Source organism: Capricornis sumatraensis, chromosome 7 (genome assembly GCF_032405125.1).
Source record: "Capricornis sumatraensis isolate serow.1 chromosome 7, serow.2, whole genome shotgun sequence".
Taxonomy (NCBI): Eukaryota; Metazoa; Chordata; class Mammalia; order Artiodactyla; family Bovidae; genus Capricornis; species Capricornis sumatraensis.
In genome coordinates, this window is record NC_091075.1 from 70181388 (window position 1) to 70209021 (window position 27634).

General features: G+C 36.5%; 1 protein-coding gene across 1 annotated transcript in view; it reads right to left on the reverse strand.

The window, feature by feature from the left end:
• FRYL (FRY like transcription coactivator) overlaps positions 1-27634 on the reverse strand; it is a 215933-nt gene that overhangs the window by 125493 nt on the left and 62806 nt on the right. Inside the window, exons 3-5 of the mRNA XM_068974804.1 lie at positions 13784-13983; positions 3407-3460; positions 245-384 (exon numbers count right to left, since the gene is read on the reverse strand). Coding sequence (XP_068830905.1) covers positions 245-384; positions 3407-3460; positions 13784-13903 — 314 coding nt within the window. The 5' untranslated portion in view covers positions 13904-13983. The remainder of the gene's footprint in view (positions 1-244; positions 385-3406; positions 3461-13783; positions 13984-27634) is intronic.

A 27634-nucleotide genomic window follows, 5' to 3' on the forward strand; every position in this document is an offset into this window, starting at 1 on the left:
ACAGAGATGGCTTTCTGGAAACGCATTTTGGCAAGACTAGCTCCAGCAGTGACTCCTGTAGGGCAGCACCTACTTTAACCGCTACCTTCACTTGATTCACAGTTTAAGTGTGAGCATCTTTTCCCTCTGTTACCTGTTCAACAAAAGTAACCGAACAATAACAATCATCAGCTGATAACACTATAGCCTCTTCATTGGAAGTACTTCAAGCCCAGACAGAAAAGTAAAAAAATGTGCCACTTACCCCTTAGATTTTGTGCTAGACCGAGGCCTATATTCATACGATTCATCTTCAGTTCCGTTCTGGCGTTTGTACCAGTCAAACAAGGTGCGGAGTAAGGAAGGGAGACAGTGCTCTGCTACTGAGCTCATAGAGCTTATCAACTGAAAACACAAGATGTTGCCAAAGATAAAATACATCAAAGTGCCATGCTTCTAACTCTACTTGCAATCACTTAGAAATGAGCAATATTTCTGGAATAAATTAACACGAAACATAGTAATTCAAGAGCAATAAATGTGTTTCAAAATAAAAATAAGGGCTGGGAGTCTAGCCAAGTAATAAAGTATAGTGAGTTACATTTCACTGACTATCAAAATTTACCCAAATCCTTGCAGTTTAGTTAAGTGGCTTTCCCCCCTTTACCTGCCTCCATATGCTACTCGTGTGAAAACATGACTATCAGTAACATCCCTGATTATATTCACGACACCTCTGGGTGAACTGTTACACACAACATGAAACAATCACACCTACTTCCTTTTCCTGGCCAGTTCCTCTCTACTCATGTGAGTGAAACGTTCTAAAATGTTACCACTGGAAGGGATAAAGAGATGCAGAGATCATACCAGTTAGAACTATGGGAAAAGCTCCACTTGCCTCTGTGCTGCTATGACACGGAACAGAGAATTATAATTACACAATTTGTGATACTCACAAATAAACATATTAGAAATGTGTTATATACATGCTTTTCAAGCTCAAAATATATAAATGGACAGCATAAAAATAAATGGAGTGGGCCGGATGCCTGCCACTCAATTTGAGGCATCCCTTAAACTATCTGAACTGTAGGTTAGCTTTATCAGATTCATTTCATGAATGAACCCAGCTTGCCTGTAGTGGTGGCAAGAGGTACACCAGCTACCATTAGTCACCCCTAAGGCCACTCTTCATCTTGAGGATCCAGAGAAAAAACATACTCTCTTCATAAGAAACTCTGTATCTGATTCAATCCATTGTTCATAAAATTAGTATTTTAAAATTAGGGTACAGTGAAATATGCTTCACTTTGTTTGACTTAACTAAAAAAACTGCAGGCTGCGGGGATACTCAACGTTTCACTCAGTTCCACAACTGTAGGAAGTGTCAGTTAATGAAGATAAATGGCTACCTCTAGGAATTAAACATTTATTTTTCCTAATATTTTATATTTTTCATGTAACAAAGAATGAAACAGGTTGATTGTGCATTCTTCTCTCTTTTTATAATCTGTCTTCCTTTAATCATGCATTTATTATTTATAAATTATCATAACCTGACAGATGAATAGTTTCTAATCTAGAAAATTAAAATAAAAACAAGATTCTAATTTTATTTAAGCATTTTGAAATTTTATATTTCATTAACAATGAATACTATCAATCAAAGGAAATCTCTTAATATTTAGAGAAGGAACAATAAAACATCATCTGCTACTGTAAATATATAAAAGTTTATTTCACAAATAGCTTTTATTGTAAAAAAGAATCAAGCTATTGGGCATGATAATTTAGTTTTAGTAATCATTTACTTAAGAAAAGAAATGAAAATTTCCTTAAAATATGGCTTAATAAGTTTCAAATTCTGATCATTCATTCATCATTAGTTAAATAGATTCAAGATGTGAATAATCTAAAATACTTTAGATTATCTTTAAAATATTAGTAATACATTAATAATAACTAGTACTTAGTATCTTCTGTAATGGCATTAAGATTTGAAAAGGGCTGTATGAAGTGATCTTATTATTACCATAACAAAAGCCTTCTTATTTATAGCTTCCTCTTAGACCAGCAGCTATTTACTAAGTGTATGCATCAGAATCACCTAGAGAGCTATTGTAAAATACAGGTGCCAGAGCACCACTCTTGGTCAGCAGAACTGGAGCAGGATCCAGAAACACAGTATTTTGGTACGCCTCCACCAAGTAATTCTAACCAGTCATCTCTATCTAATCAAGCAGACTAACATGAGCATTAACTTCTATTTCCTAGATACCTAATTATGGGAAAAGTAGCTCAGGAGTACCAGGTGGCAACAGAAAGCTGATCTCGGTTATTGAGTTTTGCAGACAATCAGTATATAATGAAATAATTATTGAGCAAACATAATTATGATAAAAATAACACTCGATCAAATAGTCAATATTAGCAAGAGGAAAGAACTGACATGAGAAAAATACCACTAAATTTTAGATATTAGTATTCTTTATAAAGATTTCTGGTTTGGGGATTATTTTGGGGTGGGGGGATGGCCATTGTATATTTTCTTTTTAAGCTCCTTTGGCTTTCTAACACAGGCACTCCCCTTGATCTTTGCACAAGCACAGCTACAAGTTTGAGCACAGGGTGTAGTCAATGCCTCCTAGGACAACCCACAACTACTGCAGAGGGGGCTGCAGATACATGCTGCAGCCCTCCATTCATCAGACAGACAAGTATGGGCAACATTCTCGATAGCTCTCAGAATGGAATGAACCCCCAGTGCCCAGAGCAGTGATCTCTATCAAAATTCTTCCTTTCCCCTGCATCACTCTCTCAAGTCTCCTCCCTAGAATCTCTTTTTAGAGCCCAGTCCTTGTCTCTGGCTCTGTCTTTAGAAGGGGGTGGAAAGGGAGAAAACCAGGCTAGATGCTTCAATATAAAGGTTCTGAAGCCCCAACAGGAAAAACAGTAAATAGTAAATGTTAAGAGGTCAAATATGTAAAACTGTATACAAGGAAAGATTGAGAGATATAATTGGAAACCTTCTGAAAATTTTCAAAGGGCACAGTAAAGAGAGTACCAATGAAAAGCAAAGTTTTAAAATATTTAATAAACAGATATCAATAAAGTTTACAGCTCATAACTCATTCTATTTGTTTTGTTAAAAAACAAACTACCAAGGAATTCCATGGCAGTCCAGTGGTTAGCATGCCATGCTTCCAATGCTGGTAACCTGGGTTTCGTCCTTGGTCAGGTATCTTTGTGTGTGTGTATAAAATATATGTATATATTTATATAAAACAGACTATCAGCTCCAGACAGAATCTAGTATATAACGATATATAGGGCCACTAAACAAAATATAAAATACTGGGTGTATATTTGGATCAGACTGTTAGGATAAACATTTTCTTTTCAGGAAAAAAAAATACTGGCATACCTGGTCAAACTGAAGATCTTCACCCCTCTGAAGAGATCTAGATAATGGCTTCTCCTGCAATTGAAAAAAAAGTATATGCAAAATATTAGAAATTTTACATATATTAAACAGTTGAGATTTGTAAGTTGGTTTTGCTTTCTTTGTAATTAATTAGTTTTAAGGAAAGGTGCTGATGTGCTAATACAAACAAAATTTAATTAATTTAGAAGAGCATACACAGTGTGACCCTTTCTGTCAGCCTTACTATCTACTTTTCTTGCTTCCTATTCCACATAGAATTATTTAACTTACTGAATGTGAGAGGTGTCTCAAATTATGTTCAAATCTATTACAACTGATTCTTTTATTGAGATTCTTTAGGATGATTTTCTAAACTTTCTACATTAGGCTTTCTTATTGAATTTTTACCTGAAATATGTATCATAAAAAACCAATGCCATTCTTCAACTGGAATTTAGAAATTTAGAGAGAATTTAGAATTTTTAGAATTTTAGATTTCAGTTCAGTTCAGTCGCTCAGCTGTGTCCAACTCTTTGCGACCCCATGAATCACAGTACGCCAGGCCTCCCTGTCCATCACCAACTCCCGGAGTTTTAAATTTAGAATTTCAGAATTTAGAGAAAAACTGAAATTAAGAAATTTGTATATTCTGAAGCTATCTAAGAGCCTCAATTTCCTTCTCTCATTTATGGCTCACCTTCATGAAAATAAACTCACAAACATATTTGTCACTGAAAAATTCCTAATCTAACTATCAGAGAATCATGTTTCTAACTAATTTAATTGGAGTCGGTAAAATACTTGAATTTTATGTTGCTTGACTTTCTTTTTTTAAAATTATTTTTATTGAAGGATAATTGCTTTATAGAATTTTGCTGTTTTCTGTCAAACCTCAGCATGAATCAGCCATAGGTATACATATATCCCCGCCCTTTTGAAACTCCCTCCTGGTCCCACCCCTCTAGGTTGACAGAGCCCCTGTTTGAGTTTCCTGAGCCATACAGCAAATTCCCGTTGGCTATCTATTTTACATACGGTAATGTAAGTTTCCATGTTACTCTTTCCATACATCTCACCCCCTCCTCCCCTCTCCCCAAGTCCATAAGTCTGTTCTCTCTGTTTCTCCACTGTTGCCCTGTAAATAAATTCTTCAGTACCATTTTTCTAGATTTCATATATATTTGTTAGAATACAGTATTTATCTTTCTCTTTCAGACCTCACTTCACTCTGTATAATAGGTTCTAGGTTCATCCACCTCATTAGAACTGACTCAAGTGTGTTCCTTTCATGGCTGAGTAATATTCCATTGTGTATATATACCACAACTTCTTTATCCATTCATCCATTGATGGACATCTAGGTTGCTTCCGTGTTCTAGTTATTGTAAATAGTGCTCCAGTGAACAATGGGATACGTGTGTCTCTTTCAATTTTGGTTTTATGCCACTTGACTTTCTTAATAGGCAAAGATTTTTGGTATGTCCTTGGCACTTGAGTCCTTAAATGCTAAGCACACTTTGGTAATTATCTTGCAGACATGTCTTCTCTCTCTAAAACCAACTACTATACACGATAAAGGAGAAGGCAATGGCACCTTACTCCAGTACTCTTGCCTGGAAAATCCCATGGATGGAGGAGCCTGGTAGGCTGCAGTCCATGGGGTCGCTGGGAGTCAGATACGACTGAGCAACTTCACTTTCACTTTTCACTTTCATGCATTAGAGAAGGAAATGGCAACCCACTCCAGTGTTCTTGCCTGGAAAATCCCAGGGACAGGGGAGCCTGGTGGGCTGCCGTCTATGGGATCGCACAGAGTTGGACACGACTAAAGCAACTTAGCAGCAGCAGCATGCATGATAAACATGCAACATGATAATGATACTGTCCAATAATATGTATGCCCAATTAACTAGCTCCAAGTCTCACAGCAAGTTCAACAGAACACTGCTTCTGTAAGTATCTGAAAAGTTTGAAAATTACTGAGCTATCCTAATGTGAACTGTGTATTTGAAACCTGGGCTAGGGATGGTGTAGAAGAGAGAATAAGCTGTTTCTTCCCAACTTACTTGACTTACTTGATCCCCCTCACTTGATCCCTCTTTCACTGTAATACTAAATTGAAAGGTTTTCAGTAATATTTTGAGGAACGCTGATCTACATAGTTCATTACCCCATAGGGTATTTATAAAATAAAGTAATGACCAAGAAGACTAAAAGAGAGCAATTAACTTTTCCAGAAACATTCACACGGTTTTCTTATACTCAACATTTTTCATTTCTCAATAAACTCACACTTTCTCAAAGATTTCTGAACATTTGATACCCTCACAGAGTTCCCTAAAACAAAAATGAGACTTAGCTGTTTTTTACCTAATAAGAACTCAGAAATGATGTTTGAATGCGAAATACTCATGTCACTATCAGCTAAAAAACATTAATTTCTTGGACTCCAAAATCACTGCAGATGGTGACTGCAGTCTTGAAATTAAAAGACGCTTGCTCCTTGGAAGAAAAGTTATGACCAACCTAGACAGCATATTAAAAAGCAGAGACATTACTTTGCTGACAAAGGTCCATCTAGTCAAACCTATGGTTTTTCCGGTAGTCATGTGTGGATGTGAGAGCTGGACTATAAAGAAAGCTGAGTGCCGAAGAATTGATGCTTTTGAACTGTGGTGCTGGAGAAGATTCTTCAGAATCCGTTGGACTGCAAGGAGAGCCAACCAGTCCATCCTAAAGGAAATCAGTCCTGAATATTAATTGGAAGGACTGATGCTGAAGCTGAAACTCCAATACTTTGGCCATCTGATGCGAAGCATTGACTCGTTGGAAAAGACCCTGATGCTGGGAAACATTGAAGGCAGGAGGAGAAGGGGACAACAGAGGATGAGATGGTTGGATGGCATCACTGACTCAATGGACATGAGTTTGAGTAAACTCTGGGAGTTGGTGATGGACAGGGAGGCCTGGCGTGCTGCAGTCCATGGGGTCGCAAAGAGTCAGATACGACTGAGTGACTGAACTGAACTAAAGCGTACTGCACTAAACACAGATTACTAACCAAGGACTTTGTATTAACCTCTTAGTTTGATTATAATATGGTTGAGGACAGCCTAATCATTGCTCAAGCAGATGTACTTTCAATATGAGACTTTGAACAGATAAACTATTTAAAAACATGCTTATAGTATCTGCAACCCATTAACATGACAACTAAAAAGCATACAAGTTACTCTCCCATCCAAGTACTAACTGGGCCCAATCCTGCTTAGCTTCTGAGATCAGATGAGATCCGGGTGCATTCAGAGTGCTATGGCCATCCAAATTATTCTCTATATTCACATATAGATGAATGCAAAGACTTACGTATAAGAATATTTACTGTACTATCTTTTTCTGCTGTTGTCTTCCTGGTAGCTCTAACAGTAAAGAGGCTGCCTGCAACACAGGGGACCTGGGTTCAATCCCTGGGTCAGGAAGATCCTCTGGAGAAGGGAATGGCAATCCACTCCAGTATTCCTGCCTGGAGAATTCCATGGACAGAGGAGCCTGGTGGGCTATAGTCCATGGGATCGCAAAGGGTGGGACAGGACTGAACAACTAACACTACACTATCTTTTTTTGCAGTGACCTCAAATTGGGGTCCCAAACAGCTTATCCATAGAGAGTGGTATAAGAAAAATTATAGTACTTTCTCTAAGTGAACTAGTATTCAACTGTTAGAAAGAATGAGACAAATATATATGGGCTGACAATAGAACAATCTCTGATTTTTTTGAATAAAAATAGGTACAGAAAAAATATATGTATATAAAATCTCATGGCTGTGTTTTTTTTTCTTTTTAACAGGTGGAAAGTGCTACAGAGATTGATAAATAACAGACATGAAAAATAGTAAACTAAAACTATAGACAGTGATTACCTTGATAAAAAAATGAAAGGATCACTATTGTTATTACATAACCTTTAAAACTATTTTCACTTTTTATAATGTCATTATTTTAAAATAATAGAATATGTTAATAATGAATCTAAAGTTCACAATCCCTTATACTCTAATTTGACCCTTTAACTAGTATTTGTGTGCAGAGTACCAACAGCAACATGTAGCTTCCAGGAAAAGCAAGAGAGCTAACTGAAAAAATTTTGACAGTGTAACAATGATACTGAAATATTTCAATAATCTGCAACTAAACATGGCCTTCTGTCCTACTAAACAATCCCTATCATTGTAGATTAAAAAGTCCAATGACAGAGCAAAGAAAATGCACATTATCTTAGACTTTAGGATAGGAAGCTGCAATGGAGGTGGGGACTTCCTAATGACCACTGAGAAGATGACATCTGAGTCACAATCAGAGGGAAGGGACTGAGCTTGCCATGCAAAGTGAGGGAAAGATAATCCAGTCAGTACCTTGGAACTCCCCAAAGGCTCAGGAATTGGAGGACTTCAGTACTATGAAAGTGTGGATGAAGGGGAAGTTAAAATAAGAATGTTGAGGGATTTCCCTGGTGGTCCAGTGGTTAAGAATCCATCTTGCAACGCAGGGACACAGGTTCAATCCCTGGTAGAGGATATGAGATCCCACATGTCATGGGGCAGCTAAACCCATGTGCCACAACTAGAGAAAAAGCCTGTGTGCCACAATGGAGACTCAGAGCAGCCAAAAAAATTTAAAAAATAAGAGGGCTGGTACTGTATTGATCTGTTTTATAGGTTTTTTATTAAAAAGAGAAAACTAAAAAAAAAAAAAAAAAAAAGAGGTTGGTGGAATGTTTAGGAAAAGTTTAAACCCTACCTCTCACTCCCTTCACCCACTCTTACTTAGCAAGTTGGCCGTCTCTCCACCCTGCACATAGAGGAATTGCCCTTCTTAGCAAAGAGCAAAACAGAGATGTCAGCTGGGAGATTCTACACTTGAAGACGGAGTATCATCCTGAAGACAGGGAGCTTAAGTGAAAAAGTATATGCTAAATATTAAAAAAAAAGAAAAAAACCCCACAGTTATCTTCTGCCTCTATATCCCCTGAATGTTAGTAGCCAAGCCTAAACCTTCTCATTTGGGCTACTGAAGCACCCCTCTCAGGAGATTCTGACTAGCTCCCAGCTAAAGAGCTGACATTGATGGTTCAGATAACTACACACTAAAGACCACAGTCAAAAAGGCCCCTCCATGAAGGTGGGGCTTCCAATCAGCTGTTCAATGCCTCAATCATAATAAATAATATATACCATGTAACAATAAACATGTGAGAAGAAGGGGGGAAGCTAACAGAAAAATGCAAGACCAGAAACTCTTTAAAATACAAAGATATTTAATACTATCAAAAAACAGTGGATAGTGCACAGTCATAAAAATGCCGGTCCTAAACTAAATACATACAGTCTATATTAGCAGGTGATTGGTTAAAGCCCTTTTCCCCATCTTCTTTATAGGTCACTGGTAATCTAATAACAGTGACAAATAAGCACAAATGTGCTTGGATCAATTATCCAGGATTGATCTACCTCTTTTTAGGAATAAAGAAACCTATAGCTTACAAGCTGAAATTTTAATCAATGGTTGCCCTTCCTTTTTGAATCTTCCAAGATAAAAATGAAATCATGGCTGAAGTCAAGCTCAGCTAACCTTTGAATCTTTCAGCTTCCTTAATTTCCTTTTATTATGAATTCTAATATGAGAATGAAAAGGCCAGTTCTCTCGTTTTAGTGGTTGATTAAATTCTTTTAACAGAATTCTTTCACGTGGGTGCTTCTAACTTTCCATGTAACCTACTGTCCATCTGACGATGAGACACATTAGGCTCCTTGTATGTAACAATTTGTTGATACTATTTTCTTTAAAACAGAATGAGAGTTTCATTCGAGAACTTGAGAGAGTCATCTTGAACAGCAGTTTATTACTGGAAAGGATACAAAATACATTTCAAAACAAATGAGATCATAATAAAGGCATCTGAGGCTGTAATAAAAACACTGTGACAATTTTAGATTAAATGTATTTTCATTTATCTAATTGTGATGCTGGGTAGATGATACACCATCTAATTAGACTTGGACATAAATGAAACAGAGCTGGCAGAGATCTGATTTAGACAGGAAGAAATTATGCTGGTACATAGGATGTGGTGGTACAAATGGTAAAGAACTGGCCTGCCAGTGCAGGAGATATAAGAGACACAGGTTCAGTCCCTGGGTTGGTAAGATTCCCTGGAGGAGGAAATAGCAACCCACTCCAGTATTCTTGCCTAGAGAATTCCATGTACAGAGGAGCCTGGCGGGCTACAGTCCATGGGGTTGCACAGAGTTGGACATAACTGAAGCAACTTAGCACGACGCACACATAGGAGTGTCGGGGGTAAAATCTATAAAATATGATGGGGATTTTCTCAGCCAGTGTTTGTCCTGAGCAGCCAGAGTCTACAACATTTGTGTATTTTCCTGGGGTGTCAGAAGGAGAAGGAAGGAATGTCTCTTCTCTCTTAAGTGTGATGATGGGGTAGAAACACCTATTTTTTAATGGAATCCTGAGCACTACTCACTATAACTCAATAATCTCACTTTAAATTACATAGTGGGTGTTTCTGAAATGAACTGTTAAGTGAATGAATAAAATACAGTCAGCATCAGTCTATTCTGAAAGAAATATTAGAAGCTCTGTCTAGCACAATGATACTATGCTTTGTGAGAAGGAAAATAAGGGTGCAGGCCACAGCAGTGTTCTCAAGAATAAGTTCAATTTATATGACAAACTTTTACTAAGAGCCTACCACCAAGGACAGTGCTGTAGGTATAAGAGGAGAGAGAGACCTGGTATCAAGTAGCTTACATCAGTAAAGATAAATATGTAAACAATAAACCATAATATGACAATGTCAGAATCTAGGAGTGTGAACAAAATTACAATGGTAAAACACAGATTCATTTAGCTTAAGCAAGGATCACTATGTTAGAAGGAACATGTGGGAAGCTGCAAGGATGAGTAGAGGTTTAAAAACAGAGGAGTTAAAAGCATTTTAGATCAAGAGAAAAATAAAAACAAACACATCAGAACAACAGAATATACAGAGGATACTTTTAGGCCAATACTTTTGTCACAGCATACATCAGAATAGGAGAATCAAGAAACATTATACAAGCTATAACAAAGCTTTCAAGAGGCTGAAATGACTCCCCCAAGAACTTGAATTTAATACATGGGAATGAAAAGGAAGCAAGAATTCTAAAGCAAGAGGGTGATAATACTGCTATTTGGGTTGTAGATGAGGGACAGTTTGGTGAGAACAAGGAAAATGGAAAGGTGACGGACTACTGCCTGATTGGCTAGAAGGCTAATGCAATGGTCTAACACGACAGAATCTGACCCTGAGTTAGGTCAGTAATACTACATTGGTAGAAAAAGGAAAGAGCAAGATATAAAACTGCCATGTTATAGACTCGTTAAAAGTAGGTAATTTCACTCACACTCTTTTAATTATGTTACTCTCGAGACTTTTATATTTCAAAACTGAAATTCCTTTAAAAATATAAGACATTTTAGAGCTGTCAGGACCATACTACATCATGCTTTTTATAAAACATTTTATAAAATAGGAAAAGAGCTTTTAAAATGTGCTGTGTATGCTGCAAACTGGTGAAGCCAAGTGATGGGTCTAGAGGGGTCACTATACTATAATCTCTACTTTTCTATAAGTTTGTATTGAGATATATGAGTAAATAAAGGTATAATATATTTCAAGTATACAAAGTGATAAATACATATATACTCTGAAAGGATTCCCACTATCAAGTTAATTAAAACATCCATCACCTCACATATTCACTTTTTCTTTCTTTCTTTTTTAAGTGAGAACACAAATTCAACTTTTTTTTATTTTTTTGCTCTTTATTATTTATTTATTTTTTACTTTACAATACTGTATTGGTTTTGCCATACATTGGCATGAGTCTGCCACGGGTGTACACAGCAACTTTCAGTTAAACAATATAGTATTATCAACTATAATCATCATGGTCCATAAGCCTTTTTTTAATGTATCTTTCAAAAGTGGTTTCCTTTCTGACTGTATGCTATTTAAGTAGGCCAGTAAAGCAATCTAACGTGTAATTCACAGACCATGGATGAAGAAAATAACATTTTATAGAGTAAGTACCTTTCTAATTGAACCTTATAAGCTCTATTTCATATCTATAAACTCTCATAATCCTAATTTTTAAAACAGAATTTTATATTACATACATGTATATATATACATGTATATATATATACATTAGCATAAATATTGACGGACAGGGAGGCCAGGCGTGCTGTGATTAATGAGGTCGCAAAGAGTCGGATGCGACTGAGTGACTGAACTGAACTGAACGCAGAAAGCAATCATGGAATGACTGAACTGAATATATTAATGATGAGATGTACAGTTCTGAAATATACATTTTAGTTAGTGATCTTTTATGTACTATTATTTCTTAAACCTCAAATACATGATTTCACAGACGCTTTCCTCAGAGTAGTGTCCTCTATTTAAAGATCAGAAAGAAACTCGATGCTTCCAGGCACCCCACCCACAGACCATCACAGTATGAGCAGTAAGTCCTACTTAACTAAGAAAATTAAGAACATGTATTTCCTTCTTCTTCCCTCCTTTCTTAAGTCATCTTTATTCTCTTCCCTTCCTTTCTTCCTTCCTTCTGAGAAAGGACAGCAGGGTGCGTTAAGCCTAACTCTTTGCTCTGCTGCTTATTGGCTTTGGGCCTCAGACAAGTAACAGACCCTCTGGGTCTCAAAACAGTGGTGAACATCTATCTCTAATTCAGTTACGTTAGGAATAAATACATTTCAGCTGTTACATCCTCTACCTCCATCTTCATTATCACCACCCAACTTGTAATCTACCAACATGCTCTTGATTCGTCACATATCCGTTCCCTTCAAATCCCAAGAGTTACTTTCTAAAGTTACTTCACCCTGCAGAAACGGTTCTCAGGCTATTTAATTTCCAAGTCCAATAACCTGTTCCCCAGTGTTCACTGTACTCTGCGTCTATTATTTGACAATAATAATGCCATTCTATAGTTTCTTTCCCGTATTGGCTTCAATCATCACCCTCATGTGGATGATGACAAAATCTATGTTTCCTGCAAATTCCCCAAAAGAATTTCCGGCTGCCAAATAATTCCACATGGTCTAGACTGCTAGTAGTTCAAGCTTAACATACACAAACATCTTAATCATCCTTACTATCCCAATAAAACTCTTGTTTTCTTTACCGAAGTAAACACACTACCATCTTTTCGAACACTTCAAAAAATCTTTAACCCTTCATGTTCACTCAAAACACCTAGTTCATTTTAATTGTGCATCGAATTCTACTGATTCTGCTTTTGTTATTTATCTCACTTTTTTTCCACTGCTAATGCCCTAATTCAAGACTCTTTTCATTTCAGCCTGGATTTATACAACAGCTAAATAGTCTCTGCCTTTCATCTATTCTCCTTGTTGTCCAACCACTGTATATCTATCATTAAACAGTCATCACAATTCTTTAGAATCCAACCCAAACCCTTGTTCTTGTTTTTTTTTCCTTCCTTCTTCCTCACCATAAGTAGAGCTCCTCATGCTTTTAAGTATCCTCATGTACTGTAAATTCAAAGCTGTTTACTTGTTCTAAGTTTGGCTATTGTCATATCACCAACTCATCGAATATTTTAGATTTTCTTTCATTTTCTCTTATGTTTTATCTGTCTCAATAATTCCCCTTGGTGAAATCATTTCTGTTCTTTTGTTACCTGCAGTAACGCATCTAAGTGTATTCTAGAGTCATTACAGCTTTTTAGATGAACACTTATTATCACCTATCCCTTTATTTTTTTAAAAGACATTATTTTTTAGAGTAGTTTTAGGTTCACAGTGAAACTGAGCAGAAGAACGGATTTACTGTATTCCCCTGTGCCCACACATGCATAGCCCCTACCATTATCAACTGTGCACTAGAGGGGCGTATTCATAACTGACACATCCTAATGACGCAAACTCTATAGACTGCACTATGGCTCACAACAGGTGGGTCTGGATAACCCTATGACGATGTGTATCACCATTACAGTATCATACAGGACATATTCACTACCCTAAAAATCCTGTGTCTGCCTATTCATCCCACCTCTACCCCTGCCCAACCTCTGGCAACTACTGATCTTTTACTGTCTCCATAGCTTTGTCTTTTCCAAAATGTCATATAGCTGGAATTATATGGTATATACCCTTTCAGATTGGCTTCCTTTAATATTTTTCAACTGTTATTTTCTTTGGAAAATCTATAATATAATGGTTAAGGCAAGAAAATATTTCAGGTTTATAGGTCAGCTCTACTCACCAAGGGTTCAGCCATTACAACTTCAATTTTCTTTTCAGCTTGAACAGCAAATTCTGCAAAGAGGCTCTTGATGACATATTCACCAGGCTTGACATCTGGGTCAATTGTAATGCTTGACATGATGATATTCTTTTTCCCCAAAGTGGAATGAGAGTTGGAAGAAGTGCAGTACTTATTCACTTTGCTGACTGGTGCTGAAGCTAAAAGAAAAGAAACAAAAGAACTCTACTTTAATAATCAACTCAATTAGGCCAACCATAACCACCTGGTTTAATATGCATCCTGCCCCTACACCCCAACCAGATCTCCCAATCTGTATTACCAGACTCTATTTTTTCTATTACACTTGTTGCCTTCTAACATACTGCCCAACATAACTATAACTTCATTATATATCATGTTTATTATGTACTATTTATTATGTGCTCTTTTTCTCCTCGCCTTGATGTTGTGAATTCTATATGTTCACTGATGAATCCCAAGTGCTTAGAACAATGCCTGGTACATACTGGGGATACAACACATATGTAGTGGATGAATGAATGAATTCTAAACAAAGTTGTATGCAACGAAGGAAATATGTGTGAATAAATAAAATGCAAATTGTGTTAAGTTAAAATACACTATTTTGGAGAGAATGCTCTGGAAACACATTTGAAAAAGTGAACTACATTTGAACTCACATCTAAATTTTGAAAAAGAAGAAGCAAGGCAAAGCACCAGGAACAGAAAGTACAAAGTTGAGTTAAATGTTTGAAAAACAAAAAGAGGACCAGTATGGCTGAAGCTCAAGGGATGGAGCAGGGGTGGAAGGCAATGTGAGATGAAGTTAGAAGCATCAGTCAGAGACCAAAGTTTTAGAGCTCTATAAGGAAAATGGATATTACTCTCAATGCAATTAAAATTCAGTGCAAAGTGATGACTTGGAGAGGAAGAGGATCTGGCTTCTCTTTAAAAGATTCCTGGCTCCTCTGGAGAATGAATTAGATGAAGGCAAATGTAGAATCGGGGGAGCCACTACAAAAAATCCAGGTGAGATGATCACAGCTTGGGCTAAGAGGATGATGATGGCACAGAAGAGAAGGGTCTGTCAGATGTTAGTGGACTTGATACTGACAGGAGGGCAAGCAAGTAACAATGACTCATAGGACTTCTCTTTGAACCATTCAAAAGAGAGATCAAGATGACATTGTGCCTGGCAAACAGTACCTTGAACCAAGGGTGACATTAAGAAGAGCAGCTGTTCTGTTTTCTTGATGCCTGGGCAGCCTACCTGGCTTTTATCTAGTTTCTCCAGTTGCCTTGATCTTCCCACCTGCTGCATCAAACAGACCTTCCCATTCTCTAACTTCAGCTTGTGACAACCCCTTTGGCCTAGAATATCCATGGAGAAACCTGTAAGAAATGTACTTCTCTACCTTGACCTGATCTCCAGAGACTGTACTTTCAATACACTGTCCTAGAAATTACTCCCTCCTTGAAATAGGAAGCAGAACACAATTTTTCAAACACTTTCTGTTCATGTGTGTGTTACATAACCATAGGACAATAAATTTAATCTAAAGAAATACATTCCCAACTCATAAGGAATTCTTCTGTCAACTAAAAAAACAAAAAAACCTACTCTACCAAACATAACATGTCAAGATATCTGAAGTGACCGTGGTAACTCCAAAAGAAAATTCCAGAAAGTAATATAAAATCAGGTGAGGGCAGTCACTTCAGAAAAAAATCATCTGCAAATTTAAAAAATAAATATTTTTTAAAGACTGAACTTATAAATGCCAAAGAATGGCTTACTTTCATGTCCTATCCATTATCTACATTTACTTATTTTTGCATAGTACAGAATATTGTCCTCCAATGGTAAGATTACGAATTAGTCATGCATGATGCTTATATTTTCAAAATAATAATAATCTAAAGACTATTCTAAACAGTTAATATTCACATATATTATCTTTGAAATTATTTTCCATTATAGGTTATTATAAGATATTGACTATATGTGTATATGTATAAGTGAATCACCTTGCTGTGCACTTGAAACACTGTAACTCAACTATATTTCAATAAATATATATATTAAGAAAAAATTAAAATAAAAAAATAAACTAAAAAAAAACAGTTAATATTGCATATAAAATAAATATCTTTGTATCACATAAAATTAAAATATATATTGTATTCCAGAACTAAAATCATATAAAAGAGTTCAAAATAAAATTCACAGTCCTTTGAACACAGTGTATGCTATTTATTTTAAACAATGACGTGTTTACTCTGTTTCACGATCCAACATTGCGTATTATAAAGGAGAGAATGTGTTAACAAATGTCACCATGGGGAAAGAAGATCTGAAATTTAAAAATTTTATTTTGGATCATTAAGAATATTTTATATTTTATATCCACATTATGTTGGATAGCTGTAGAGAATCATAAAATAGTCAAAAAGGCTACTCAGTTTCTAGAATTTTAATTTACATTTTAGGAATAAAAATGAGGATAAAACATTTTAAAATTTTTGACTTATGGTAGTAGATGCAAAATATATCTTTTCCTGTAATTAAGATTCATAAGGTCATATGCGAGTTACAAAGTTTCTTTGGCTTTAACTTTATAATAAATGTTTTAAATAAGAAGTCTATAATAGATCTTGGCACTTGAACTGTAGACTTTGATGAGGTATAACTTTAATGGATTTTAACTTTTAAAGTCTTCTCAAAAAGAAAAACTTTAATTAAAATGATCACTCAAATAACTCATCATTACTGTCTTCTACTTCCTAAAAAGCATAAACATAAGTTAACCATAAATAAATATCCCTAGGTATCATAATTGCATTTTCAAGACATTTGCCAATACAACCAGAAGTTTTAGGGAAACTTGTATTTATCTTCCAAATAAAGGTCTATCTTCCAAATATCTGCATTACATTCTAACATCAAAATACTTCAACTTGAAAGAAAAATCAAATTTTTAGTGTTTAAGAGTTAATCAGTTTTACCTCAAAATGAAATCAGTTAGAAAAAGACCCACACCCGAACTGAAACCTGGACAAAAAAGATGAAGAAACAAGCTACAAAAGATAAAACAAGCCAGTAACCATGAAAACAATATTTAACTTCACTGATATTTTTAAAATAAATAAAAATTAGATAACTTTTTTTATGTACCAAAATGGTTTCCCCCAATTGTGTATTTCACTACAATGTTCAGCTTGGCTAAGATATGTAAATTTTTCTCATATTCTGCTAATAGTTAAGAAAAAGGGATAGTCACTCTAAGCAGGGTTAAGAAGGTTAGTTACTACATAACTAGATTAACCTGATGTCACCAGACTGCTTGAGTCAAATATTTTATGAAGCTAAATAGTACTATTTCTCTACATGCTATTAAAGTTTTTTGAAAATTTTACATATGTCTACTAGAGAAGGAATGATGCTGAAGCTGAAACTCCAGTACTTTGGCCACCTCATGCAAAGAGTTGACTCATTGGAAAAGACTCTGATGCTGGGAGGGATTGGGGGCAGGAGGAGAAGGGGATGACAGAGGATGAGATGGCTGGATGGCATCACGGACTCAATGGACGTGAATGTGAGTGAACTCCAGGAGTTGGTGATGGACAGGGAGGCCTGGCGTGCTGCGATTCATGGGGTCGCAAAGAGTCGGGCACAATTGAGCGACAGAACTGAACTGAACTGAACTAGAGAATAATGACGTAACTGTTAAGAATGTAATTCTTAACACAATTCAGGCATTGAATTATAAGTTGTAAAAACCCAATGTCATATTAAACATCCTTGGAATATAAATCTATTAAACTCTGATAATAAAAAGAATAAAGCAAGACCTGAGTGATTAACATATAAAATAAGATAAGATATAAAAATTAAAAGCTAGCCTGTGTACTCTTTCTCATAGATATGTGTGAAAGTCGCTCAGTTGTGTCTGACTCTGCAACTCCATGGATATACAGTCCATGGAATTCTCCAGGCCAGAATACTGGAAAGGGTAGCCTTTTCCTTCTCCATTCTCATAGATAAGGTGCAAATAAAATGTAAATATGGCACTTCAAAAAGTATTTATTTATTTGTATGATTGTGCTGGGTCTTTGTTGCTGTGTGCAGGCTTTCTCTAGTTGCAATGCAAGGGCTTCTCATTGCAGTGGCTTTTCATTGCAGAGCAGGGGCTCTAGGAGCTCAGGCTTCAGTAGCTGCGGTATATGGGCTTAGTTGCTCCAAGGAATGTGGAATCTTCCACAGGACAAGGATCGAACCCATGTCCCCTGAATTGGCAGGAAGATTTTCAACCTACCGGACCACCAAGGAAGTTTGGTATTTTTAGACAGTGAGCTCTGTATAACATTGTACTTAGCATGTTTCATTACAAAAAAAAAAAATTTTTACCTTCTTCATGCTCATGAGTCTCCTACTCCCTTATAGGATAAATTTAAATTCAATGAAGGAGAACAGACATGTGAGAAGAGACACAAAAACCCTAAGTTGAATCATGTTTGATTTCATTACTTTATAGCAGTGGTTCTTGTTGTTTTCTGCCTCCGTTATATTCTTACATGCAACACTCTATACAATGCTGCTGCTGCTAAGTCACTTCAGTTGTGTCCGACTCTGTGCGACCCCACAGACGGCAGCCCACCAAGGGTTCCCTGTCCCTGGGATTCTCCAGGCAAGAACACTGGAGTGGGTTGCCATTTCCTTTTCCAATGCAGGAAAGTGAAAAGTGAAAGTGAAGTCGCTCAGGCATGTCCGACTCTTCGCGACCCCATGGACTGCAGCCTACCAGGCTCCTCCGTCCATGGGATTTTCCAGGCAAGAGTACTGGAGAGGGGTGCCATTGCCTTCCCCGACTCTATACAATAACTCTGTCTAAATTCAGTGACTCTCAGTGATTGAGCTGCCCTAAAAAAGATGAGTAGTGGTGAGTAGATGTAGTTTTAAAAGATCCCAGTGGAGTCCATGAAAACTGCATGCAGCACCCTCACGCCCAAGGCCAGGTCTTTAGGTATAAAAATTACTACTCTTTGGTCATAATCTTATACATACATATTTATGTAGAGATTTATATAATACAGAAAAGTAACAAAATACCACACAATTTCTTATTATAATAATTATTTACTTATATTGTTAATAATAAACATGTCGATGATGAACTAAGAAGGAAAAGGTATAAGGGTAAATGGCCTTTGAACAAGACCAAAAGTCAAAAATATCTATTTTACCAGACAAAAGCAAAACTCTTAGTTTAAAAAGCAAGCCTCTCCCAGCAAGATATTTTGTGGCTATCAACAAACTGACTGAAATTTACATGAAGAGGCAAATAACTCAGAATAGCCAACACAATACTGAAGAAGAACAACGTTGGAGGACCGACACTACTCAACTTTAAGACTTACTTTAATGCTACAGTGAACAAGACAGTGTGCTACTAATGAAAAATACATGATGACATCAGCGGGACAGAAAGAGAGCCCAGAATAGACTCACACAAACAGAGTCAATTGAAACTAATCTCTGACAAAGGAGCAAACGCAATCGGTGGAAAACGGAGAATTTTCGACAAAAGGTATTGGAATAACCAGACATTTGCATACTACAAAAATAAGTAGATCTAGACAAGGAACCTACATCTTTTACAAAAACTAACTCAAAATGGATCACAGATCTAAATGTGAAATGCAAAACAATAAAATTCCGACTATAAGGAGAAAATCTAACGGTTCTTGGGTTTGGTGATGACTTTACAGATCCAACAGTAAAAGCAAGACCCATGAAAGAAAAATTGATAAACTGAAGCTTTATTAAAATAACTTCAGCTCTGCAAAAGATATTGGTAACAGAACGAAAATACACAGACTGGGAGAAAACCTTTGCAAAACATGTATTTGGCATCCAAAATATATAACAATTCTTAAAATGCAATAAGAAGATAAACTATCCAGTTTTAAAACAGACAAAACATCTGAACAGACTGCACACCAAAGAAGACATACAGATGACAAGCAAGCATATGAAAAGATGCTCCACATCATACATCTTCGGAGTAATGCAAATTAAGACAACGATGAGGTACCACTCTGGATGAAAAATGTCACCTGCTCATCAGTGAACAAAGGAAGTTGTAGTTATGAAGCCATCAGCCACTGCAGACACCCTCACGTGTGCACTCTGAGGAGAGTCAGGATGGAGAAAAACAGCATACTGGCCCTAGGTAATTAAGGTCCATATCAAAGGAATGGTTTCAGTGAGCCCAGACGCTTCCATCTTCCCATACATAGAAAACGGCTAAGTTCACTAACTTCAGATGTCTGCTTTTCTTTAACTAACAGTAAACTTCTGATGTTCTGATTACCCGGCTTTTTGTTGTAAAAACTCTAATATATATCCTGACTCCTCCTTTACCTCTTAGAAGCAGTCCTTCAAAGCTATCTGAGAATCTGCCTCCCAGGCCTAAGTCCTCAGCAAGTCTGCCAAATAAAACACAATTCTCAGTTTTTAGGCTGCACTTTTTTTCTTTTTTCAGCCAACAGCACTACACACCTATCTTAGTGATCAAAATCCACAACAGTGACAACAACAAATGGTGGTGAGCACAATAGGAACTCTCTGTCATCACTGGTGAGAATGTAAAAGGGAAGACAGTTTGAAGGATTCTCACAAAATTATACTCTTATCAGAGAACACAGCAACTGTGCTCTTTTGTATTTACCCAAAGGAGTTGAAAACATACATACACAAAAACCTGCATGCAGATGGTTGTAGTTGCTTTATTCCTAACTGTCAAAACTTGGAAGCAACCAAGATGTCCTTCAGTAGCTGAATGAATAAGCAAACTGTGGTACATCTAGACAATGGAATATTGTTTAGTGCTAAAATGAAATGAATTACATAGCCATGAAAAGATGTGGAGGAAACTTAAATACATGTTACTAAGTGAAAGAGGCCAATCTGAAAAGGCTATATTCCAATTGTATGATTTAAACTATTTGACATTCTAGAAAAGGCAAGACTATGGAGACAACTTAGATGAGTGACTGCCAGGGGTTGGAGGGAGGGCAGGATAAATAGGTGGGACACAGAGGATTTTTAGGGGCATGGTACTAGTCTATATGATACTGCAATGCTGGACACATGTCATTATACATTGTCAAAGCCCATATAAAGCAAAACACCAAGACTGAAGCTGTTAACTATGGGGTTTGGGTGATTATGATGTGTCCCTGTAGGTCCATCAATTTTAACAAATGTATCACATTAATGTAAAGTGTCAACAGGAGGGAAAATGGGCAGAGCAGGGAGGGCAGGAGAAAGAGGTACATGGGAACTCTCTGTACTTTCTGCTCAAATTTCTATAAACTTGAAACTGCTCTTTATAAAAAAGTCTATTAATTTTTCAGAAAAGAAAGAAAGGCCTATTCTATTCCTGTCAGCTAGAACCAAAGGTGCCTGGGAAGAGCCACAATAAACAACAGCCCAAGCCAAAGCTTAAAACAAAAATGTATTTGGATTGAGCTAAGAGGAAAAAAGGAGCAAAACAGTTTTTAAGTCAATTAAACTAAAACATCAAAAACACAAATCAGGTTACATGGTAGACAAACTGAACACAGAGACAAAGGTAGCAGAATCAGTATTAGGGAATAAATGAAAATTTCAACTTTTGGGGAGACCAGCTGGATTCGTGTATCTTTCTACCAATTATCCAAAGCAAAACTGTACATTTGAAAGCAATTATTTCTGAAGAGGAAAAAAGAAAATAGAAATAATGTGCATGTTGAACATGTTAAGAGATAAATTATGAAAATATCATATGATGGCTTCAGGGCACAAACACAATTTGCTACATAAGGCAAGGAAAGTTGAAAGTGTTAGTCACTCAGTCGTGTCCAACTCTTTGTGACTCCATGAACTGTAAGCCGTCAGGCTCCTCTGCCCATGGAATTCTCCAGGCAAGAATACTGGAGTGGGTTGCCATTTCCTTCTCCAGGGGATCTTCCCAACCCAGGGATCGAACCTCAGTCTCCTACACTGCAGGCAGATTCTTTACCATCAGGGCCACAAGGGAAATCAACTTAGCCAAAGGCAAGGAACGTATACCTCAAAATTCCTTCATAAATGAAAGAACCTCACACCAGACACCATTCGCTGATGATTTTGGAGACATTATTTAATATTTATTAAGACATTTTGCATAGTATCTTATTTTATGCTAACAAACCAAATCTTATTTCAAGTGATAAGCTGGTAAATGGCCCTCTTTAAAAAAAAAAGTCCTGATTTGTAGCATTTGCTAATTTCCATTGTTTAATCACTCCCATTTATGGATGATTTCAAGCCATCAATAATTTATCAACCAGCTGGTAAAATTCCTGGAAGGAACTAGACCCAAAACATCACATCAAGCTATTGTTCACATACAACAAGGAAACTGCCTTCTAATTAAAGTCGATTGTTCCATGTGGATGGAATGTGAACTTCAGTCCTCAGTTTAAGAACTTTCAGATCAATGGTTTTATGTCCTCTAAAACTGCCAGATTTTGATATATCCATTTTTCCTCCTTAAAAGTCTGTATTATTAATGTACTATTTGCTTAGAATAACTATCCCAAGTCAAATATTGTTGCACCTTCAAATTCATTTACATAAAATAGGCTAAAAAAGAAAAAGTATTCCCATTTTGATCAGACATATATTTACCACTGTTTACTTTTAACTCTCTTTTAGTCTCATTTACTCCACCATTTAAATCTGTCCAACTGGAATTTATTTGAGGTGTTACACAATAAAGATTTTAAAGATTTTCCTTAACATTTAATTGGTTCTTCTCAGTATCTTTACTAAAATTTTGTCCCTAATTTTCACTATCATAAACTAAATTCATACTCAAATATGCTTTCCATTTTGCTCATCAACAATCAGTTTTGTATCAGTACCATTCTTTTCATTATTGTAGCTTTATAATAGGTTTTATTATCTGTTGGAAACAAATACTCCTGATTTACTCATTATCTTCAGGAATTTCTCATTTACTGTCATTTACTTATACTTCCAAGTTTATACAAACCTTCACAAAATAATTAGAAGACAACTGACACCTTAATTAACTTCTTATCTAGAACCTGGCATACCCTTACTAATTTGTCTTCTTTCATGAACCCAAAGAAAAATGTCTATTTTGCTTCATAGGAGAAACTCTCCAATTCTTCTGTTTCTAAATACTTTGTCTATTCTGTGTAAATTAAATTATTTTCCTCATCACTCAATCCACAGATTTTGCTTCTGGATGAATTTCAATGGAGAGGAAAAATAAGACTTTTGCTTGTTCTTTGGACAGCTGTTCATAAAATGTTTATTTATCCTAGGCTAAACTATTCCCATCAAAAACAATTTCTAAACATAGAAGTTCCTATGACATCTTTGGCACATTTCCAACTTTTTTTTTTTTACTTTAAATCTACCACAGAAATATTGTTTACTATAAAGATGAAGAAAAATGACCGATCATCTAAATAATCCATTACTCAGCCAGAAACTCCCTGTGGTTATTATTTTTGAACAATCAGAATCTTGGCTAGGAAACTATTCTATAAATCTAGTAATAACGTAGTATTTTAAAAATATGTATGGATCTAAGAGTCAGAAGATGAGAGCCCTAGACTTGATTTGGCTACTGACTGTCATTATAACCTTGGTCAAAATATTGAAGCTCTCTAAGCTTTGCTCCCCCTCCAAAAATGAATGAGTTTTAGCTCAACTGTGGGTATGGTATCAGAAGCAACAAAAAAAGTTGTTTTCATTTTTGTTCTCCGTTCTTCTGCCCATAAAAATTTTCACTGCCAATGAAAAACCCACAGTGGCAAACTCTCCTCTGGCCAGACGTAAGCTTGGGCGCTACCACAGCACAGCCGTAAAGTAAAAATATTGGGTTGGCCAAAAAGTTCATTCAGCTCATGGAAAAACCTAAGCAAACTTTCTGCTAACCTAATGTATATGAATACCAGAATCCTACAGTAAACATACCCAGTTGTTTCATCCAGTAAACGTACCTAGACCCAGGGCCTGGGAGAGGTAAATAACTACATATGGTTTTGTACCCGGTTTTCTTCGACTTACAAAAAAGCGAGCAGAATCTAAACAGTTGGGCTGAGTTCTTTATACCCTTGAGGCTGATAAGATGTAAAGAGATCAAGAAAAAACAGACTTTCTCTTAATATTTTAATTGGTTGCTAACTAAGAAAGGCTCACGGAGCCTGCATTTCCTTCCATCACTCTTGGGATTACACTTTAAAACAGTCATATAGCTGTACGGCCCACACACTTTATTAGCTGACAAAGAAATTTACTGGTATCCAGCAGAGACAAAAGGAACAAAATATTTACCATACACCAGCAGCAAATATCACTGTAGATTTCAAACCACCAAATCTATTTCAATTATAACAGAAACTAAACAAAGATGCTGATTCTTGCCTTACCATTCACTACTATTCTAAAGTTTACAGGATAATAAGTAAATGCAATAACATAATAAAATGAAATCATTATTATAAATATTGAGAAAGAAGATATGAAATTTATTAACTAGCAATTATCATGTAGAAATGAAAATGGATAAAAACTTACTCACAAATATAAAATACAAGGTATAAATTTAATAAAGAAGCATAGGACTTACATAAAGGAAACGATAAGAACTTCTTAAGGAACATAAAAAGAAGACCTGAACAAAGGTAAGGACAAATTTACAGATAAAAGCATTTATTCTTTTAAGTGTCAATTCCCAGAAAATATATTTGTACAATTTGAATTAAGATTTCAGTACAACTTTATTTAAGTTGTATTAGATAAAATTATCTTAGAGTATACTAGATGGTGAAGGACAGGGAAGCCTGGCGTGCTGCATTTCATGGGGTCACAAAGAGTCGGACACAGCTGAGCAACTGAACAATACTAGGAGGAGGGCTTCCTCGGTGGCGCTAGCGGTAAAGAACCTGACTGCTAATGCAGAAGACATGCTGCTGCTGCTGCTGCTAAATCGCTTCAGTCGTGTCTAACTCTGTGCGACCCCACAGACGGCAGCCCACCAGGCTCCTCTGTCCCTGGGATTCTCCAGGCAAGAATACTGGAGTGGGCTGCCATTTCCTTCTCCAATGCATGCATGCATGCTAAGTCACTTCAGTCGTGTCCACCTCTGTGCAACTCCTCCATCCACGGGATTCTCCAGGCAATACTGGAGTGGGCTGCCATTTCCTTCTCCATAATGAGATGCAATGCAGTTTCAATCCCTGGGTTGGGAAGATGGCCAGGAAGAGGGCACGGCAGGTGCCCTCTAAGTGTCCATCAACAGGTGCATGGATAAAGAAGACGTGGCATATATGTATGTCCGTGTATGTGGAATACTATTTAATCTTAAAAAAGAATGAAATTTTACATTTGTAATGACATGGATGGACCTGGAGGACATAGTGCTAAGTGAAGCAAGCCAGACAGAGGAAGACAAATACTGAATAATATAACTTATATGTGGTATCTAAAATACAACTAACCAACTAATGAAAAAGAAGCAGATTCATAGATATAGAGAACTAGTGATTTTCAACAGGGCAGGGAAGAGGAGAGGAATAATACAGTGGCAGGGGATTAAGAAGGAAAAACTGTTTTGTATAAATAAATTACAAGGATACACTGTACAACGCAGGGAATATACCCAATATGCTGCTAAGTCACTGCAGTCGTGTCTGACTCTATGCGACCCCATAGATGGCAGCCCACCAGACTCCCCTGTCCCTGGGATTCTCCAGGCAAGAGTACTGGAGTGGGTTGCCATTTCCTTCTCCAATGCATGAAAGTGAAAAGTGAAAGTGAAGTCGCTCAGTCATATCTGACTCTTAGCGACCCCATGGACTACAGCCAACCAGGCTCCTCCATCCATAGGATTTTCTAGGCAAGAGTACTGGAGTGGGGTGCCATTGCCTTCTCTGATACCCAATATAGTATAACTATAAATAGAGTCAACCTTTAAAAATTGTCAATCACTATATTGTACACCTGTAACTTGTATAATATTGTACATCAAATATAACTAAATTTAAAAAAACTTAGTAAAATAGGTAAAATATATCTGTCTACATATAATTATATCAGAATGTTATGTAAAAGTAATTAACTCAGTGAATATTAAATGTACATAATCCAGATTAATATAAAAGATTGGAGAACCTCGCCAAAATTTCAGAAAAAGAATTCAACATAGCAAAAGTAGAAGAAAAGAGGCGATTTATTTAGTAATAATTTTGGAATATCTTGCTACTTGTCTGCAGAAAAATAAATATAATATATTCAAAGACCAAATTCCAGATGGATATGAAGTAAAAATGTTTTAAAGTCTTAGAAAAAAAATTCAAAGTCAACATGCATAATCCAGGAAAGAGGAGAATTTAGTGAAGATAGAAGGCCCAAATTATTTAAAAAGAATGCCTTTGACCAAAGAAAATTTTAAAATATTTATAAGGAAATGATACCATAAACAAGAAAGGACAAAAGTTGGGGGGAGTAGAATGTAGATGACAGAAAGTATAAAATATTCAAAGACTTCTTACAAATTTACAATAGAAAGACAAGGCAACAGAGAAAAAAATGGCAAAAGATGTAATTAGATAACTCTCATAAGAACCAGTCTAAAAAGACAACAAACATATGAAAAAAATATTCAGACTTTGTACTGGCCAGAAAATGAAAATTAAACTTGCAGTGAGCTTTCACTTTATACACAAACATTAAATTTGGGGCAAATATTAAAAAGAATAATTGGATGTATAGCTGAAAAGGTACAAGGAAATTAACACAACACATTGCTGATGGAAAAGTCCTGTTCAACAGTCAAGTAGGGTGGACAAAGGATGAGTGTTCTGGCCCCTATAGCAGAGCCTGGGCAGATAATAAATTTCTTTGATCTTTAGGCTCTCCACGCAACTTCCTGATTACAGTTTAACTTTGTATGACCTACCCCACAAGCAGAGCAAAGAATGGTCAGTCTGCCAGCTCCAGCATTAACGTTCTTTCACTTGGCATATTTCTCATTGTAAATTAGTAAATTGGCACATGTAAGAGCTTGTCTCTGTCAGAAGACTGTTTATAACAATTCTGCCCCTTGAGAAAGATTTCACATCCACTCTCAGCATTCTGGCAAAGTCAGGATTTCCTGACCTGATGGCGGTCTTTGCTGGCCTTCTCTGGCAATTCCTTAAATCAGAATCAAACTCTCTGGAGGGAGATCCAGGCATCTGTATGTTTCTGAAAACTCCCCAACGTGACTCTTTTGCTGCGCTTAGTTGCTCAGTCATGTCCAACTCTTTGCGACTCCATGGACTGTAACCCACCAAGTTCCTCTGTCCATGGGGATTCTCCAGGCAAGAATACTGGAGTAGGTTGCCATGCGCTCCTCCAGGGAATCTTCCTGACCCAGGGATCAAACCTGCGTCTCCTACATTGCGGGCAGATTCTTTACCAGCTGAACCATCGAGAAGTAGCCAGGGTGAAAACCACTGTCTTTCACTATTCTTCCAAAGCAGAACATTGGTTCTACACAATGATTTTATTTAAAACTAATTTTGATGATAAAAAGTTTCAAAAACACCATAAACAAGGAAACTTATATAATATCACAAACAACATCCATCAGAGTTAGAGGAATGCATGTCAGGGGCAGAGCTCTAGGGAGCAGAGAAAAGGATCATTCATAGGACAAATAAAAAACCTAATTTTAAAAAGTTATCTACAGTTCTCTCAATTCATACTAGAAATCTTAAACTGATTTTTCTCTCAGGCTT